Genomic DNA, 18,207 nt, shown 5'->3' with positions numbered 1-18,207 from the left:
CAGCTCTCTGTTCATTAAGCTGGTGCCATTCTATGAGGAGAGCCCATGCAGAGGTCACTGGTCTGTCAGGAGCTGGGCTGGCACAAAAGCAGTGTCAGGGAGTGGGGGAAGAAGGGGAGGAGGGGGATGGTCTTTGCTTTCTCCTTCCCCATCATGCCATACACAGACTGAGGCCCCAGGTGGGTAGAGCAGATTGTATTTTCGAATCTCAATGAATACTTCCACATGCTTCCTGCCAAGCCCCTTCCAGAGTGAAGGCACAAGTGTATGGGGTGGGGAAACTGGGAGTGAGGAGCCATTTGTGTTTAAGCTCATTCTCATAGCCAAATGGGTCAGGGTGTTCTCCAGATCTTAATGGGTCAAAGAAGGGCCAGAGGCCCTCAGAGTTGGGGGGAGGCACTCCACAGGGCCAGGAACAATCCAGCTCCGAGTCCCCAGGCTTGCACTGTGGTAGTAGAAACGCTGTTAGAGTTGCCCGTGTCCTCAGATTGCCCTTCGCCCTCAGATTGCCCTTCGCCCTCAGATTGCCCTTCGCCCTCAGATTGCTCTTCGCACTCCTCAGTCACAGAAATGGGCCCAAAAGCCTGGGTATTTCCAAGTAGATGGCAGCCTGTGATGGCTTCGGGGGCACAGCCCTGAATGCCCAAGTTAGTCGTAATCCCTCCTGGTCCCAGAGAGACACAGAAAGAACTGTCACCCTAGAACTGGGGACCCAGGACTCCAGATCCCCCAGTTCCCACTGGCTTCCCATGAACCCAGGAGTCCAGATCCCCAGTTACACCCCCAGGGACACAGGAGTCCAGATCCCCAGTTACTACTCTCAGGGACCTGGAGTCCAGATCCACCAGTTTCCACCTCCTCCCCATGAACCCAGGCTTCCTAATTTAACAGCTTACAGCTCAATCTCCCAGCCCTCTTGATCCCCTGGCCCCTGTTCTTTCAGGGTCCCAGGTGTTCTAATCCCCCAGCCCCAGCTCCAGAAGGCGCCAGGTCTGGCCCTCACCTCCATTGAGCTGCAGCTGTCCCTGGTAACAACGGGAGGTGCCCTCTGGGCACAGGGAAGGAGAGGTGCTTGAACAGGAGGATCCCAAGGCCACACACGTTGGACACTGCAGACCATCAGGGGAAGGGGCAGCTGTTTGGGGAGGAAGAGGGTCAGGGGCTTGTCAGGGGATCAGGGGCCCCCATGGTTCCCCCCTGCTCCCTCTGTCTCTGTCTCTGTCTCTCTCTGCAACTTTCTGGTTCCTCATCTTCATGGTGGTTGTGATGGAAAGACCTCAGGATCTACTTTCTTATCTTGGGTCTGTTCTGGACTGATCTGTGTGACTCCTTCTCCTCCCTGAGCAACAACAGCTCTAAGATGGGAATAAAAATCTTTGTTCATAGGCTTGTGGTTGTGAGGATTGAGTAATGCTGTAGAATGAATGGGAAGCACTTAGAATGCTGTAGAACAGGGGATGTCAGGGCTGGGAGGGACCTTAGAACAGGGAATATCAGAGTTGGGAGGACCTTTGGAATGTTGAGGCTGGGAGGTCCTTAGGACGGGCAATATGGAACACATGAGCCAGAAAAAATCTTAGTAATCATCCAGTTTAATACTATCATTTCCTATATGGTGAAACTGAGGCCAGAGGCCTCAGAAATGGCCCAAATTTACAGAGGACCAGAGTCAGGGCCCCTGAGGCCTCTCTTTCGTGATTGGCTCCCCTCCCTCAGGTCCTGGGTTACCTGAAGGAGCTGGACTCAGGATGGAAGCCGTGCTGTTGATGTCATTACACAGGTCAGAAGAGCAGACTTTGGTGTAGGAGATGATAGTCACCCCTGGAGACGCAATTGTGCTGGGGCCAGAGGAAGTGATCCCATCTGCTGTGCACCCCTTAGTGCTCAAAATGATGCCTCTGGTCCCTGAAGGTAGAGAGAGGCTGAGAACTGGGGGATCAGGGAACCTAGGACCCCATGCTGGGTGAGGACTGGGGGATCAGGATGTGTGGACCCCTGAGAAGAGAGGGGACAAAGGATTGGGGACTCTCGAAATGCTGAGAGGTTGGAGGCTAGAGGTCAGCACTACCGGGTCCCTTAGGAGGTTAGAGGCTAGGGAATAAGATGTATAGGTCCCTGAGGAGCTATGACTCAGGGCATCTAGAATGCCTGTGTCTCTACAGTCTTGGAAGGGGATGGAGTCAGGAGCCCCTCACCTGACTCTATGAACAGCACAGTCTCCTGACACACCTCCCCGACCTGACAGGTTGTGATGGTTGTAGTTAGTAGGTCTCGTGGTTGCTCTCTTATGTTTTGTCCAATGCTCAACTGCGTCCCCCTATAACAATCCAAGGCCCCAGTGCCTGGAAGAGGAAGGGCCTATCTCAGCACCAGTGTCTCTTTCCCTTTGAGGATCCAGGTCCTCTAGCCATTATCTCCCACCCCAGGCTGACCCCCTGGATGCTCTCCTGAGGGAAATCCTGGCATTAGCCAGGAGGAGGTGGCTCTGTGGGAAATACCAGCCACTTCCATTTCTGGACTGCTCTGATGTGGATTTTCTCACACCAACCCTGAGTTTGGACCACTGTTATCCCCACTTCACAGATGAGGAAATGGAGGTCACACGGGGAATGAGTGGCTGAGCCAAGATTCAAAGCCTGTCCCTCTGAATTCAAACCCTGGGCACTTTGCACTAGGTGACTATCTGGGGCAAGACTGTGCTGCCCTGTCCTACCAATCAGGGGCCAGCATCCCCTAGTGGCTGTCCTGAAGAGGACTCTGAGGATCCTCTTCACTCTCCAGGCATCCAGACTCCTGCTCCTGAATCCCTCCCTCCTCCTTCTCCCTCCTACCTCTCCCTGAAGGACTGAGGCATTGAGATCCCCAGCCTCCATCCTATCTGGAGTCAAGGAGTCCTGATTTACCAGTTCTTGCCTCCCAAACAAACTAAACCACGTGCCAGGATCTACAGCTCTATACTTTTAGGCACCAAGAGATCTAGCCCCCCTCTTCTTTCCGGCCCAACATCGATGACCCCACTCTCCAGAATCCATCCTTCTCCCCCTTCCAAGGTGCTGCAGTTTTGGCTCCAGGTCTTTGCCAGAGGACCTGGGGGACCAGTGACCCCCACAACATACAGGGAAGCTCGAGGGTTGCTCCAAGGAGCCAGAACAGCAGCTGGAGTCTCATGGTCTTTGAGCCTTGGTCTGGTTGGGAGCTGAAGCTTATTTCTGTCACCTTCCAAGCGATTCAACTTCTCTTCTTATGTCCCTCTGCTCAGCAAACTTCCACCTCAGGGTAGGGAAAGAGAATTCAAAATAACTTAACCATTGAGTCAAAGGAAAGGCATGCCAGTGTAGAGCACCTTAGGAGCCAGTATTCTGGTTCCTTAGGGAAATTTCATCCTCCAACCCCCACAGTCCTCAGAGACCCAGGTACCCAGCCACTCCCCAGAGACTCAGGGCCTCCCATTCCCTAGATTCTGCCTCCTCAGGGGAATCTATCAGGGTCCCTGCTCCTTAGTTTCCTCATCAGGTGAGGACATCTCTGCTCCAGACTAGCCTCAGATCAGAATGTGAATCATCTATCTTCTATGAAGACAGCCCGGGGTGGGGGAGGGGAGAGAAGTTGCACAGCTTGACATTGACTTTGACCCCCCCATCTTTATCATAACCTTCTTCCTGCCTAGCCCTCCTTCTGGCCCCGTGCTTTCTCCTCGTTTTTCCCAATGCTCTCTCCTTCCCTAGGTTGACTTAAAAGAATAATGATTTAGAGGCAGAGAATTTTATCAGTTACCTATTAGCACCAAGACCTGTGCTTAGTATACAAAGAAAGATGGGAAGGGAGTGAAGGACTGTACTAAGTACTTTGTACAAAGATTCTCTCATTCCACCTTCACAACCAACCTGAGAAGTGGGTGCTACTATTATCCCCACTTGATAGTCGAGGAGACAGAGGGTTCACACAGCTAGTAAGTGTCTGAGGTTGGATTTGAACTCAGGTCTTCCTGACTCCAAGCCCAGCACTATCTACTGTACCACCAGCTGTCTCCAAAGTGTGTGTGGAGGATCCAGACACCAGTAAGATCCATATATGGTAAATGGAAAGTGATCTCAGAGGGAAGGGATAAGGGGCTGAGGGACCAGGAAAACCTTATCACAAAAGGTGGTATGTCAGCTGAGTCTTACAGAATGCCAAAGGAGCCTAGAGGCAGAAGGGAGGAGGTAGAGCCTTCCACATGTAGGGGACAGAGTGAAAATGCCAGCTCTGGGGCGTTTTGTGTGAGGAACAGCCAGGAGCCCAGCCAGTGGACTGCAGCATGTGGAGGAGAGTCAGGTGTGAGAAGTGTGGAAAGCGAGGAGGGGGCCAGGTTGTGAAGAACTTGAAAAGCCAAACAGAGGGTGTTGTCTTTGCCCCTGGAGGCCATAAGGAGCCACTGGAGTTTACTGAGCAGGGGGTGACATGATCTGACCTGTGCTTTAGGAAAATTCTTTTGGTGGCTGAATAGGGGTTGGACTGGAGTGGGCAGAGGCCAGAGACAGGTGGGGGCACCCCCCTGTTCACCAGAGGATCGATAATCTAGGCACAAGGTGATGAAGGCATGGATCATTGTGAGGAGAGAAGGGTATTTCAAGGTAGAAATGACAGGCCCTGGCAGCTGAATGAGAGAGAGGGAGGAGCTGAGGATGCCAGCAGAAGTGTGAGCCTAGGGGACAGGGACACTGGAGAAGAGTAGGGAAATTTGTCACAAGTTTGGGATGAAAGACAATGAGTTTCTCTTATCCTCTAGTTCTTTCTCTTTGCCTCCATCTCCCTTTCCCTCCTGCCATGGCACAAACATCTATCTCCCCCTTCCCCAATGGCCTTTTAACCATGTCCTGGATTTTGAGCGGAGAGGCCAGGCAAGAGCATTTGGGAAAGGAGCTGATGGGCAGATGTCATAAGGAAGTAACGAGGGTGGGGGTGGGGTGGGTAACATCAGCTGGATCTGAAATGTAGGGAAGGAACATGGCCAAGGGTGACGAGAGCTTCCTCACCCAAAGCAGCATCACTGAGGAGCTGTGAACCCCAAGTGGGTAAGCTCCTGCAAGAATCACTGGGAATTGTGCTATGACCTGGTGAGACAATGTTAGAACTGCAAAGGATCTTAGACCTAGAACCTAGAATGAGAGAAGTAGAAGAGAGCTTAGAACACAGGATGCCATAACTAGGAAGAACCTTAGAATGTGGGATGTCAGAGTTGGGAGGGGCCTTAGAATATGGGATGTCAGAGGTATGAATCAAAGCTAGAAGGAATCTTGAAACACAGAATGTCTGAGCTTAAGGTAACCTTATTACACAGAGTGTCAAAGTTGTGAAAAGACCTTAGAACACAGCATGTCAGTGCTGGGATTGGTTTTAGAATAGAGAATATCAGAGCTGGGAGGGGCCTTAGAATATTGAATGTCAGAGGTATAAACAAAGCTAGAAGGAATCTTGAAAGATAGAATATCTCAGCTTAAGGTAACCTTACTACATAGTGTCAGAGATGTGGAAAGACCTTAGAATATGGCATGTCAGAGCTGGGAGGGACCTTAGAACAAAGACTGTCAGAATACAGAAGGAGAATGGGGACCAGGAGGCACTTTAGTGGTATGGGGGTTGCATTCAATGGACAATCCATTGGCTTTGAAGTCAGAGTGATGGGTTTCAGATCTCAGCTTTGGCAACAGGTTGTGTGACCTTGGGCAAGTGTCCTAATCTCTCTGGGCCTCATTTTGCTCATCTTTAAAATGAGGCAGTCTGATTAGATTATTTCTGAAGCTCCCTCTAGCTCCAAATCTGTGACTCTAGAATCTAGTCCAGTTTTACAGATGGGCATCTTTGGCCCAGAGGGGAAGTATCCAGGGCTATGCAGTACGTTCTGGAGAGACCTGTGACCAGGACTCAAGCCTCTGGAACCCCAGCCCAGTTCTCCTTCTGCTCTGCCAATGGCAGCTCTGATCTTACTCCCCAGGTTCAGGAGACCTGGATGAAAATTGTGAGGGTCTTGACAGATACCATCCCCAATCCTTCAAAGGGTTTCTGTGTCTCTTGAATTGAGCATGGGCTCAATAAAGCAACCTAAAACCCACTGAGATGCTGTCTAACCTCCCAGGGAAGAGAGATAGGAGAGGAGAACCCATGGGTGTGGTGAACTTCCAATCCACATACTCCCCAGGGTTCCAAGAATCCTGATTCCCCCACCCGGGCCACCATCCTCTCACATACCAGTCAAGGTCCAGGTGGTTCCCAGGACACAGAGTAGTAGCAGCACACCACTCAGATGGTGCTCTTGAATTGGCTGACCTAGGGCTTCTGTCTCTGCCTGCCTCTGACTGTTACTTTGTACTGTTGCTTTTCTTGACCCCACCTTAGAGCAATTCCCTTGAGATTATATTGATTTAAGTGCCCTGTGGAGGAAAACAGAATAATAGGATCGCAGAATGGGAACTAAAGCCAAAACTGAACTCTGAGTCTGACGGCACACCCACCTTTACCTTCCAGGAAATAACCTCCTATTTATCCTGAATATCTTTTGCATGTTCACTGGAAAGAAACAAGCATTTATTCATTAAGCACCTACTATGTGCCAGACACTGTGGCAAGCACTTTACAAAAGTGACCTCATTTGATCCTCACAACAACCATGTTGTTTTCTAAGGCGTAAGGTCTGGAATTCCCCCTGGCTGGAGAACCCTGTACCTCTCCCATAACCACGAGGTATTCTTTTGATACCAAAAGCAGAGGCCAAAGAGTTCCAGATTGAGTATAGGTAGTAGTTTAATCAATTGGGTTACTTCTCTTGGGGGCCAGAGTGATGGATTCCTGCCAAGAGTTCAGATAATCAGTGGTCTGGGGTGGTGGCCAGACCAGTGGTGGATCCCTTCACAAGAACTCCCCAAATCCCCATGGTAATTATAGAAACAGACAAAGGGAAGAGGAACTAGGAGTGTATCACTATTGATCATTGGAAATTTGGGGTTTCTGCTTAATAATAAGCTTAGACTTGTAGCTCATGTTATGCCCAAATAGAACTTTGTCTATTGATCGCATACTGGTCACATAGGGGACACAATATTCTTGTTATGGCTTTCATTGACCATCTTAAGTTATGACTCAGTGTCTAAGTTATGATTCACTATCTAAGTTATTTTTAACAGGTCACCATGTTCAGGCTCCCACCTTTCACAAATTGAAGTTTTTATGGCTTTTCATTTATTACTGTATCTTATAGCTTTTCCCCATTGGGACCCCACACTAAGGAAACTATTACTTTGCAGCAAAGAGATGCAAATCTACTCCTTGTTGTCTGCACTGAGCCCCTCAATGCCTTTTATGTGTATCTCCATTACAAATGTCAACCACTGCTAAGTTCCTTCATAGAAAGACAAACAAAATTAGTCTGAATATGAATGTTTATTTCTCTCAAAGCTTACAGAATATGCATATAGAGATATGCATGGGAGCTCATCTTGAGACAACAAACTCAAAGATGGACAGACAAAGCAGACCTTATATCTTCAGGGCAATTCCTTCTTACCCCTCCCTCCCTTACTGGCTCAGGATGCCTATGTCAGCCAGAACTATGGTCTCTATATGGTTAAACATGATATGGAAAAGGAATTTCTTAAATGAATAGGTTGTAAATACAATGAGACAAGACAATTGACAAAGTGTCAATTGAAATTACAATCCCAGGATATCTGTGTTTCCTTTATCATTAACATGACGCAACATAGTATATGTCCAAATACTTCAGATAAGACAAGTCCCATTATTTAATGTAGTGCCTGGTCATGATGCCTTGTCCTTGGTAGTCATTAACAGAAGAATGCTCTGGTTAGCCTTGTGGTGTTGACACAGAAGGGGCATTTTGAGTTCACTCAGAGAGCAAGGCATGTCTGTAATGCCAAAAAATTGCAAAGCATTATGGTAGATTAAGCTCAGAGTGGGCCACAATGACTCTCCTGATTGACCAATCGAGATTTTAGGCCTTTCTCAGATCTTGGGGGCTCAAAATGGTTTTAGAAGGAGTCTACACTAACAAAGCTAATTCTTGGTTTAAGGAAAATTCTTTGGATTATAAAGGGATTTTCATATCCTTGCTTCTTTCTTAAAAATAAACAAACAAACACAAATTAGGACTTGTCAAAGGCTTTTTCTGTATCATGCTATAATCATATTTGTTTTGTTATTAATATGACTTAGTATGCTAATAATTTTTACTAATATTGAAATATTTTTGAATTCTGGCATAAAATAAATTTCACATGTTAAATAACTTTGGAAATCTATCAGCATAATCTCTTTGCCAGAAATTTATGTAACAATTTTGCATCAAAATTTATTAGTGATCTGTAGTTCTCTTTCTCTGCTTTATCCCCTCTGGGTTTGAGAAACAATATCATATTTGTCTCACAGAAAGAGTTGATATAACATAGGATTGTTTATTCTTTAATATTTGATAGAATTTATTTGTAAATTCTTGCGGACTGAGAATCTTTTCTTATGGAAATTCATATATATCAAGAGTTTTTAAACTGGGTACATGAACTTGTTTTTAATAAATATTTTGATAACTACATTTTAATATAACTGATATCCTTTACAAGCCTATGTATTTTATTTTATATGTTAAAAAAATTAGTTTGAGAAGAGGTCCATAGACTACATTAGACTTCCTAAAAGGTCTCTGACCCACAAAAAAGTTTTAAATTTCTGATGTATGTCTTGTTCATTTCTTTCTGAGATTGTTATATTTTAGTTATCTATATCCTGTTTAGGAAATTTAGGTATTCTATCTGTAATACTCATTCTGAGCTATCCCCTCAAATCTGCCCTTGCCAAATGCCAGAGACAGTTATCCTAGGTTCAGGATAGCCTATGGGTCTTCTAAAACCATAACTTATGAGCCCCCATAAATGTGTTTAACTTCAAGAATCAGCCTGAGGACAAAATTAACTGGAAGTAGACATTTATTGGAATGACATAGTAAGAACAGTAGCTACATAGCATCCCTTTCCCCCATTAATTTGGGTTCTACTCTTACCCAAATACACATAATATAAGTGGCCAGAATGTACACAGGGTTCACAGGGAGAGAAGCACATTAGTAGGGAACACAGAAGGCCAAGATAACTCCCACATCAGGGACCAAAGAGTCCCAATGTCTTTTCTCTTTTTGTGGTCTCCTCACAAAGCTCCCCCCAAAAGAAAGTATCTCTGCTGGCCTCTCTGGGTCTGCTCTCTATTGGACCCAGCATCTCCTACTGGACAAGTTGCTTTGCTGTTGCCAGTGATGGGGGAAAAGAGAGGAAAACTCTTTGCCTTCTCTACTGCACTCTGGAAGAGTTACAAAGGAAAAGGCAGAGAGCTTTCTTCTCCAGAGCTGGGTTTTTTCTTCCGTAGCTGGCTCTTTTTTTAACTGCCAGGGATTACTGATTGCACACTGCTCACTCTTGCATTTGAAGGCCAACAGTGGCAGGGCTAATCCTTTAGCCAACTGATGGATAGCTGTTGCCTATGTGACATTAGTTGCTTTTATCTAGTGTCTTATATATCTCATCAGATTGATGGAGGAACTTCTTCACACCTAGTTGTCAAATAATGGGAAAATTCCCTAACACCTCCCTCATACATATTTTTGTAGCTAGTGATCCACTTCCTTTGAGTTTTCAGTTTTGTTGCCAAATGATTGGGTACCTGACAATATTCTTAGCTTCTCCATTTGTTGTGAATTCCCTCTTTTCGTTTTAGATTTTGTTAATTTGATTGATTTAGTTTTTTTTTTAAATTAGGTGAGATTATTAGTTCAATAGCTTTCAAAATTTTTTTCATTTTTGTTTTCTGTGCCATAATATTTTTAAACCTCTTTTTTGGGGGGGCCTATTCTGTTGTTGTTCAGTCGTTTTCAGTCATGTCCAACTCTTCACGACCCCATTGGGGGTTTTCTTGGCAGAGATACTGGAGTGGTTTCTATTTCCTTCTCCAGCTACTTTCAGAAATGAAACAACAACAGATGAGGAAACTGAGGCAAATAGAGTTAAGTGAATTGCCTGGGGGTTACACATTCAGTAGGTGTATGAGGCCAGACTTTAAATAAATGTATTTTGGGTTCTTCCAGTGTGCCAAGATGGCAGATGGAGGGAGGAACCCTCTGGATTCTCTGAAGAACCCAAATTTCCCTTCAAAACAACTGAAAAACTAGCTCAGAAGTGGTCCAGGATCAGGGAAGCAGGTAACCAGCCCAGAAGTGGGAGGGGATCAAGGTTGAGGAGCAGCAGCAGCGAGCCTCACAGCAAGGAGCCTACAGCAAGGCCCCAAACCTGGGGCAGTTCACCAACAAGGCCTTGACCTCATTGCTGACCTGTATTGAAGCCCCTCCTGCCAGCAGAGAGATCTTGTTTCCATAGCAACCCAGTATCAGCACCGCATCCCTGGGGCAGACCAGTAATAAGAGTCCTCCCCCAGGGCCTGCTGGTAGAGAGACCCTGGTTTTTTCTTTTCTTTTTGTAAATAGTATTTCATTTTTTTCCAATTACACATAAAGATAGTTTTCAACACTCATTTTAATAAGATTTTGAGTTCCAAATTTTTCTCCCTCTCTACCTCTCCCCCTTCCCACCCCTCAAGATGGCAGGCAATCTGATACAGGTTACATGTGTGGAATCATGGGAACATATTTCCACATTAGTCATGTTGTGAAAAAAGGAACAGAACAAAAGGGAAAAGCCACAAAAACCAAACCCCCCCCAAAGTGAAAAAGTGTGCTTCAGTCTGCATTCAGACTCCCTAGTTCTTCCTCTGGATGTGCCCAACATTTTCCATCATGAGTCTTATGGAGTTGTCTTGGATCATTGTATTGTTCAGACGAACTAAGTCTATCAAAGTTGATCATAGAACACTGTTGCTGTTGCTGTGTGCAATGTTCTCCTGCTTTTGCTCACTTCACACAGCATCAATTCATGAATCCTTTTAAGATCATAATGCATAAAAATTACATTCAATAATCGACAGTGGAAAGAGAGATTAAAAATTGATTGGAAATTAAATAATCTAATCCCGAAAAATAAGTGGGTCAAAGAACAAATCGTAGAAACAGGTGATAATTTCATTAGATAATTTCATTTTTTAAAATGACAATAATGAGACAACATCCTGAACTTCATGTGATGCAGCCAAAGCAGCACGTATGGGAAAATGTGTATCTCTAAATGTTTACATAAGTAAGATAGAGAAAAAGCAAAATCGATAAATTGGGTGTGCAACTAAAAAAAACTATAAGAAGAACAAATGAATAATCCCCAATTAAACACCAAATTAGAAATCTTGAAAATCAAAGAAGAAATTAATAAAATTGAAAGTAAGAAAATCACTGAATTAATAAACAAAACAAGCTGGTTTTATAAAAAAAAAACAATAAAATAGATAAAGCATTGATTAGTTTGATTGAAAAAAGGAAACAATAAAACCAAATTACTAGTATCAAAAGAAGTGAATTCATCATCAATAAAGAGGAAATTGAGACAATTGTCAGGAGCAATTTTGCCCAATTGTACACCAAAAAATTTGACAATCTAAGTGAAATGGATGAATATCTACAAAAATATAAGCTACACAGATTAACAGAAGAAATAAAATACTTAACCGAATCTCAGAAAAAGAAATCGAAGAAGCCATCAATGAACTTTCTAAGAAAAAATCCCCAGGACCAGATGGATTCACAAGCAAGTTCTACCAAACATTTAAAGAACAATCAATCTCAATGCTATATAAACTGTTTGGAAAAATAGGTGAAGGAATGCTACCAAATTCCTTTTATGACACAAATATGGTGCTGATACCTAAATCAGGAAAAGCCAAATCAGAGAAAATTATAGACCAATTTCCCTCATGAATATTGATGCAAAAATCTTAATAAAATACTAGCAAGTAGATTACAGCAATATATCACAAGGATCATACACTATGACGAGGTGGCATTTATGCCAGGAATGCAGGGCTGGTTCAGTATTAGGGAAATCATCAGCATAATGGGCCATAGCAATAATAAAACCAACAGAAATCGTATGATTATCTCAGTAGATGCAGGAAAAGCCTCTGACAAAACATAGCACTCATTCCTATTAAAAACACTAGAGGGCATAGGAAGAAATGGAGCTTACCAGGCTTAAAACGGTAAGTAATACTTATCCAGACCCATCGGCAAGCACTATCTGTAATGGGGATAAGCTAGAAGTCTTCCCAGTACAATCAAGGGTGAAGCAAGGATGTCCATCATTGCCTCTATTATGTAATATTGTACTGGAAATGTTAGCTATAGCAATAAGAGAAGAAAAGGAAATGAAAGGAATTAGAATAAGCAACAAGGAAATGAAACTATCATTCTTTGCAGATGATATGATGTCATAGATGATATGATGTCATACTGAGAAAATCTTCGAGAATTAACAAAAAAAGTACTTGAATATTAACAACTTTAGCAAAGTTGCAAGATACAAAATAAATCTACATAAATCATTTACATTTCTATATATTAACAACAAAGTCCAGCAGCCAGAGATAGAAAGAGAAATTCTATTTAAAATAACTGTAGACATTATAAAATACTTGGGAGTCTATCTGCCAAGATAAACTGAGAAACTATATGAACAAAGCTATAAAATACTTTTCACACAAATAAAGTTAGATCCAAACAGTGGCAAAAATATTACTTGCTCATGGGTAGGCTGAGTTATAAGAAAAATGACAATTCTACCTAAATTAATCTATTTATTCAGTGCCACACCAGTCAAACTATCAAAAGATTATTTTATAGGGCTAAAAAAAATGGCAAGATTCATCTGGAAGAACAAAAGCTCAAGGATCGCTAGGGAATCAATGGAAAAAAATGCAAAAGAAAGTGGTCTAGCTGAACCAGATCTCACACTGTATTCAAAAGTGGTAATTATCAAAACAATCTGGTGCTGGCTAAGAAATAGAATAGTGGATCGCTGGAATAGGTTAGGCACAAATTACATTACAGTAAATAGCTATAGTAATCCAATATATGATAAACCCAAAGATGCAAGTTTTAGGAACAAAAATTTGACAGAATTGTTGGGAAAACTGGTCAAAAAAAGGATCAAAATGGGTACATGATTTATACATGAACAGTGATACCACAAGCAAATTAAGAGAGCCTGAAATAGTTTATCTGTCAGATTTATGGATAAGGGAAGAATTTATGACCAAAGAAGATGTAGGGAGCATTATAAAATATAAAATAGATAATTTTGATTATATAAAATTAAAAATTTTTTGCATAAACAAAACCAAAACGACCAGAATTATAAGGAAAGCAGAAAATTGGGGAAAATTTTTTTTTGCAGTGAGTATCTCTGATAAAGGGCTCATTTCTCAAATATATAGAGAACTGAGTCAAATTTATCAGAATACAAGTCATTCCCCAATTGTTAAATGGTCAAAATGGTCAAAACAGGTAGATTTCAGATGAAGAAAACAAAGTTATCTATAGTTATGAGGGAAAATGCTCTAAATCACTACTGATTACAGAAATGTAAATTAAAACAACTCTGAGGCACCACCTCACACCTATCAGATTGGCTAATATGACAAAAAAGGAAAATGTTGGATGTTGGATGGGACATGGGAAAACTTAATGCATTGTTAGTGGATTTGTGAACTGATCCAATCATCATAACAGCAAGGAACCCAAAACGTCCAATACGGAATATCACAACATGGAGCCTCAACATCCCAAAACCTCTCTGACCCCCTGCTGGGGTCTTCCCCAAAACAAACTCACAGTATAGCTAAGGCAGCCTGTTCAGTTCTAACAAATGTGAGGGCAGCCATTAGCAATTTGGGACTATACCCAAAGGGTTACAAGACTATGCTTTTACTACCAGATTCCTTTTCTTGTTACTTATGTTATTTCGTATAATCACCCTTACCATTATTTTGATTATCCAGACATGATTTCTTTAGTGTAGGAGACTCCCATTGTGGAAACTGCTCCACCAATGCCCATCAAAACCATACCTATAGCTTATAATCTTAGATAGTTGTCCATAGATCTAGGTCTGAGTGGTTAGGTGATCCATGATCAAACATCTAGTAGGGGTCAACAGAAGGACTTGATAGCAGTTCTTCCTAATCCTAAGGCCATCCCTCTGATTACTATGTCACATTGCCTCCATGTTAATTATGTTTTTTTGTATTGGATTTCTATACAGTTGGACAATAGAGAGATGGGGCTTTAGGCTATGAGTTGCATAAACTGATAACTCTATCACCTGCTGTAGGCCAGCATAACTCTGCCATCAGCTAGGAGCCAAAGGCAAATTCTGATTTGACCAAGCTGCCTGAGTAGCTGCCATCACCCATTCCAGCAGGGAATGATTCTCTTGGGTGTGGAGAGCTTCCTGTAAGTCCCAGTACAGGGTGGGGTGAGTTGTTAACAGAAGCTAATTTAGCCATCTCCATTCCAGACAAAAAATCCCATTAACAGTCCAGTAGCCACATCAACATGTTAAAACACACTGATAGCCTTGTGAAAGTGGGAGTGGCCCAATATACTCAATTTGCCATCTTGCCAGGGGTCAGATTCCCCATGTCCCGGCACCATCCACCTGCAGTATGCACTGGGGGTCCTGTTTAGAACAGGCCACACCATCACGTTTAGCCACAACAATTTCTTCCTAAGTCAGGGGCAAGCCCCATTGCTTAACAATCTTCCACATGGCATGGGACCCCACATGTTGCAATCTACAATGCAACCATCGTGCTACATCTGAGGCTAGGACATCTTCAGGCCACCATATTAGTGCCTCATCATTCCCTAGTGAAGCCAGGGGATCATGCCCAGTTGCATGATACATGGTTATCACCTTCTGCTAGCCTATAGACCACAAGTCTTTCCACATGTCCATGCCCCACAATGGCCAATGGCTCACTAACCATTGGGAGTTATACATATTGTTAGGCCACAGAATACTGCCCAACTGTCAGTATATATAGTTAAAGGGCCTTTCTCATGGGTCCCTGCAAGCCACACGGCTTGTAACTCAGCCCACTGACTGTTTTGCCCTTCTCCCACCTCCATCCATGTAGTTTCAGTCTCTGGGTGGAAGGCCACAGCTCTCTACTTCAGGGAATGCCCCCTGATGGACCCAGCCATGTACCAGGTGGTAGGGAATGTAGGTCCCTTGCCCTCTTTATAGGGGCTTTCCAACACACTCAAATCAATAGCCTCCTCTGCCTTATCAGACAGATAGGTAACAGATCCCAAAACTGCCTAAAGCTCAGGGCTCCGCAGACTGGTGGACATTCAGCTTCACTGCTGGAGGTGGTAATCTCACTGAGCCAAGGTTGGGGTCTGTGCTATGCCACTTCTTGGCTTTTGAGTCCAATCATGCACCAGCTATGGAGTAAGTGGTGCACACTGTAACCGTTGCCCCTTCTGTGATAGGTTCTGTTGCAAGAAGGTGTGGTACCCAGCACTTGACTGCTTTTGAATCAAAGAACATCACAACTCTGATCCCTTCCATAACTGTGACCAGAACTGTATTGCTTGCCGGGTTCTCTGCATTTTTTGCCAAAATCGGCAACCATTTCCCTCTGGGGTTATGTGAACTTCCAATTTACAAGCACATGAAGGATAAAAGACACTTGTAGCCTGTACACCATAATGGCCATCTTGGCAGTACTAAAGGCTTGGGTACACTCCACATCCCAGTCCCACTGAACACCTTTGTGTGTCACACCATACAGGAGCTTCAGGATCTAAGCTAAGTGAGGGATGTGTGGCACAGATGACTAGTTGAAATCAGACTCATCTCAGGTAGAAAGTAGAAAGGAAATTTTATTACGATCCCACGGGAAAGGGCAACTCAGGCACCAAGAGCACCTAGGGTCCTCTCAGGGTCAGAGCACAATGGACACAGAAAATTCAGGTGTTTTTATAGGTCCCTAACCACAATTCCCCCTCCCAACCTCTTTCCTCTCAGCTTAAAGACACAAGCTTTCAGGATACAATGTGGATGTGATAAATCTACCCCGGTGACAATGGCAAAGAACAAATGGTATGGTTATTTTTGACAAGCAGGTGATACACCATTCTTACATCTTAAGTGATAAATCTACCTCAGTGACAATGACAATGAACAAATGGTTTGTTTATCTGTAACAAGCAGAAGGCAGTTGTTGGTTACCTCATCTTCACATCAGTGGCAAACTAGCCTTTCCCACCACCCTTGCTTCTACAACAGATGCCTTCCATCACCCTTACATCTGTGATGGATATCTCCCAGCACCCTTACATTTGTCTCCCATCATTCTTATACCTAACTGGCCTTTCTGACCAGGTCTTGCACGGCTACATTGCACCTGGCTTTCCAGCTTTTCATCCATTTCTCTTTCAGGAGCCCCGTGCCCTTGGGTAAATACACAGGATCACATCCTGTGTCCTATTTTTATTCTCGGGGGATCCTATGGTTACTAACTTGTCTTCCCACAGTCACTAACTTGTCTTACAGAAAAACTTAAGTAGAAAGCTGAAGATTAGATTTCATGAGAGGCCTTACCATCTTCCTTATTTCCTACTTATTCAATTTGTCCTTTTTATGAGAGGTCTTCACTTGTTCCACTCAGGAAGGAACACTCTCCAATATCCCAATAAACCTAAAAATTCCTGTAATTGCTTTGCAGTTGTAGGGGTGGGGTAGGATTGTATCTTATCAATAACTGCAGAAGGCATAATCTTCTGCCAAACAACACCCAAGAATCTGACACATAAGCCAGGCCCTTGGACCTTGTCTTGATTGACTGCCCATCCTTTCTCATGTAGATGAGCCACCAAGATAGGGGCAGCCAAGTCTGGGGCCACCAGGCCATGACACAAAGTGGGGCTGTGCAAATAGCCTTGGGATAACACTTGAAATATCCACTGTCACCCTTCCCCTGAAAAGGCAAACTGTTCTTGACTTTCTGGGGCAATAGGGATAGAAAAAAAGTATTTTCCAAATCCAAAACTTAATGAAAAGTCCCTAACTTGTGGCTCAGTTGGTCCATGAAGGCTGTTACAGAAGGCACCACCACATGCAAGCAATTTTTTCATGTATTTCAATGGCCCAAATCACCTGGTGCCTCTGCCCAAGGAATTTGGCCCACAGCAGTCCACCTTCATTACTTAAATTAGATTCCTTCCCACTCCTTAATCCTATTCAAACCCCCATTCTCTGTTACCTCCAAATCACCCCCAGGTTTCTTGCCACTCCTAGACCCCATCCAAATCTTCCCCCCAGTCTTTTTCCCTATAAAAATATCAGTCTCCTCCCCATCAAGTGTGTAAACTCACTAGAAGTCTGGCCCACTTGCACTTGCATGATTAATAAACTCATTACTTTGGAAGGTCTGAGTGGTTGAATTCTTTTGAGGCAAACCCAAGGCCTACACCCTTGCATTTTGGAGTTCCCAGCATCCCTAGACTACAATAGAATCACCTCCCTGATGTCATGATCCTCTTCAAGAATGAAGGACAAGCAATAACAACTTCTACCGTGCACAAAGTCTTGTTTACCTTGGAGAACTTTGAAGAGGAACACCTTGTCACCCATAAATCTTCCACAAGGCAGTGCAGAAAGGGAGCTTAGATGGTTGGGAAGGTCTAAGAAAGTTTTGTACCCAAACTAGCTTACCCAGTTACTTGTAATGTTTAACAGGGATTTATTCTCATTGACTTTCTGAGTTCCAGTGGGAGATAAGGAGGAAAACTGCAAGATTCTTTCTGTCTCTCTGCCTTTACGACCCTGACTAGGTGGGAGTTCATAAAGATAAGGACAAACAAGAAAAGGAAGGAAATCTTTTTTTTTCTTTTCGTTTGTAGATATTTATAGCATTATCAACTATTAGAGACTAAAAATTGTAACTGAAATGTAATATCCCAACTATAAATTTCTAAATTATGGTTTAAAGATTTTTGTAACTGTCAAAACATCTTAGTGGATTTTTGGAAGTTTACAGAGAGGGTTAAGATTAAGGGCAAACAGCACATAACTCTCCACTTCCTGAGACATGCTAGATGTATATTTTCTAGTAGAAGGTGATTTTCACCTACTAGCACACAAGCAGAAATAAAGCTAGTTTGAAATATTTCAACACATTTTTACTGTCTCAGGAAATTAGTAGTGTTAAACCTGAAAGTTG

The 18,207-nt window shown here is 43.4% G+C and overlaps 1 protein-coding gene across 1 annotated transcript in view; it reads right to left on the bottom strand.

Moving 5' to 3' along the window:
• Positions 1-380: 380 nt before the first annotated feature.
• The window catches only part of LOC118836372 (CD177 antigen-like), a 39,977-nt gene continuing 22,150 nt past the window's right edge, over positions 381-18,207 (bottom strand). The window contains exons 5-7 of the mRNA XM_036743684.1: positions 1,729-1,905; positions 1,004-1,135; positions 381-664 (exon numbers count right to left, since the gene is read on the bottom strand). Of these exons, the coding sequence (XP_036599579.1) occupies positions 381-664; positions 1,004-1,135; positions 1,729-1,905 (593 nt within the window). The remainder of the gene's footprint in view (positions 665-1,003; positions 1,136-1,728; positions 1,906-18,207) is intronic.

Source organism: Trichosurus vulpecula, chromosome 2 (genome assembly GCF_011100635.1).
Source record: "Trichosurus vulpecula isolate mTriVul1 chromosome 2, mTriVul1.pri, whole genome shotgun sequence".
Taxonomy (NCBI): domain Eukaryota; kingdom Metazoa; phylum Chordata; class Mammalia; order Diprotodontia; family Phalangeridae; genus Trichosurus; species Trichosurus vulpecula.
This window is presented reverse-complemented; position numbering and strand designations above follow the sequence as displayed.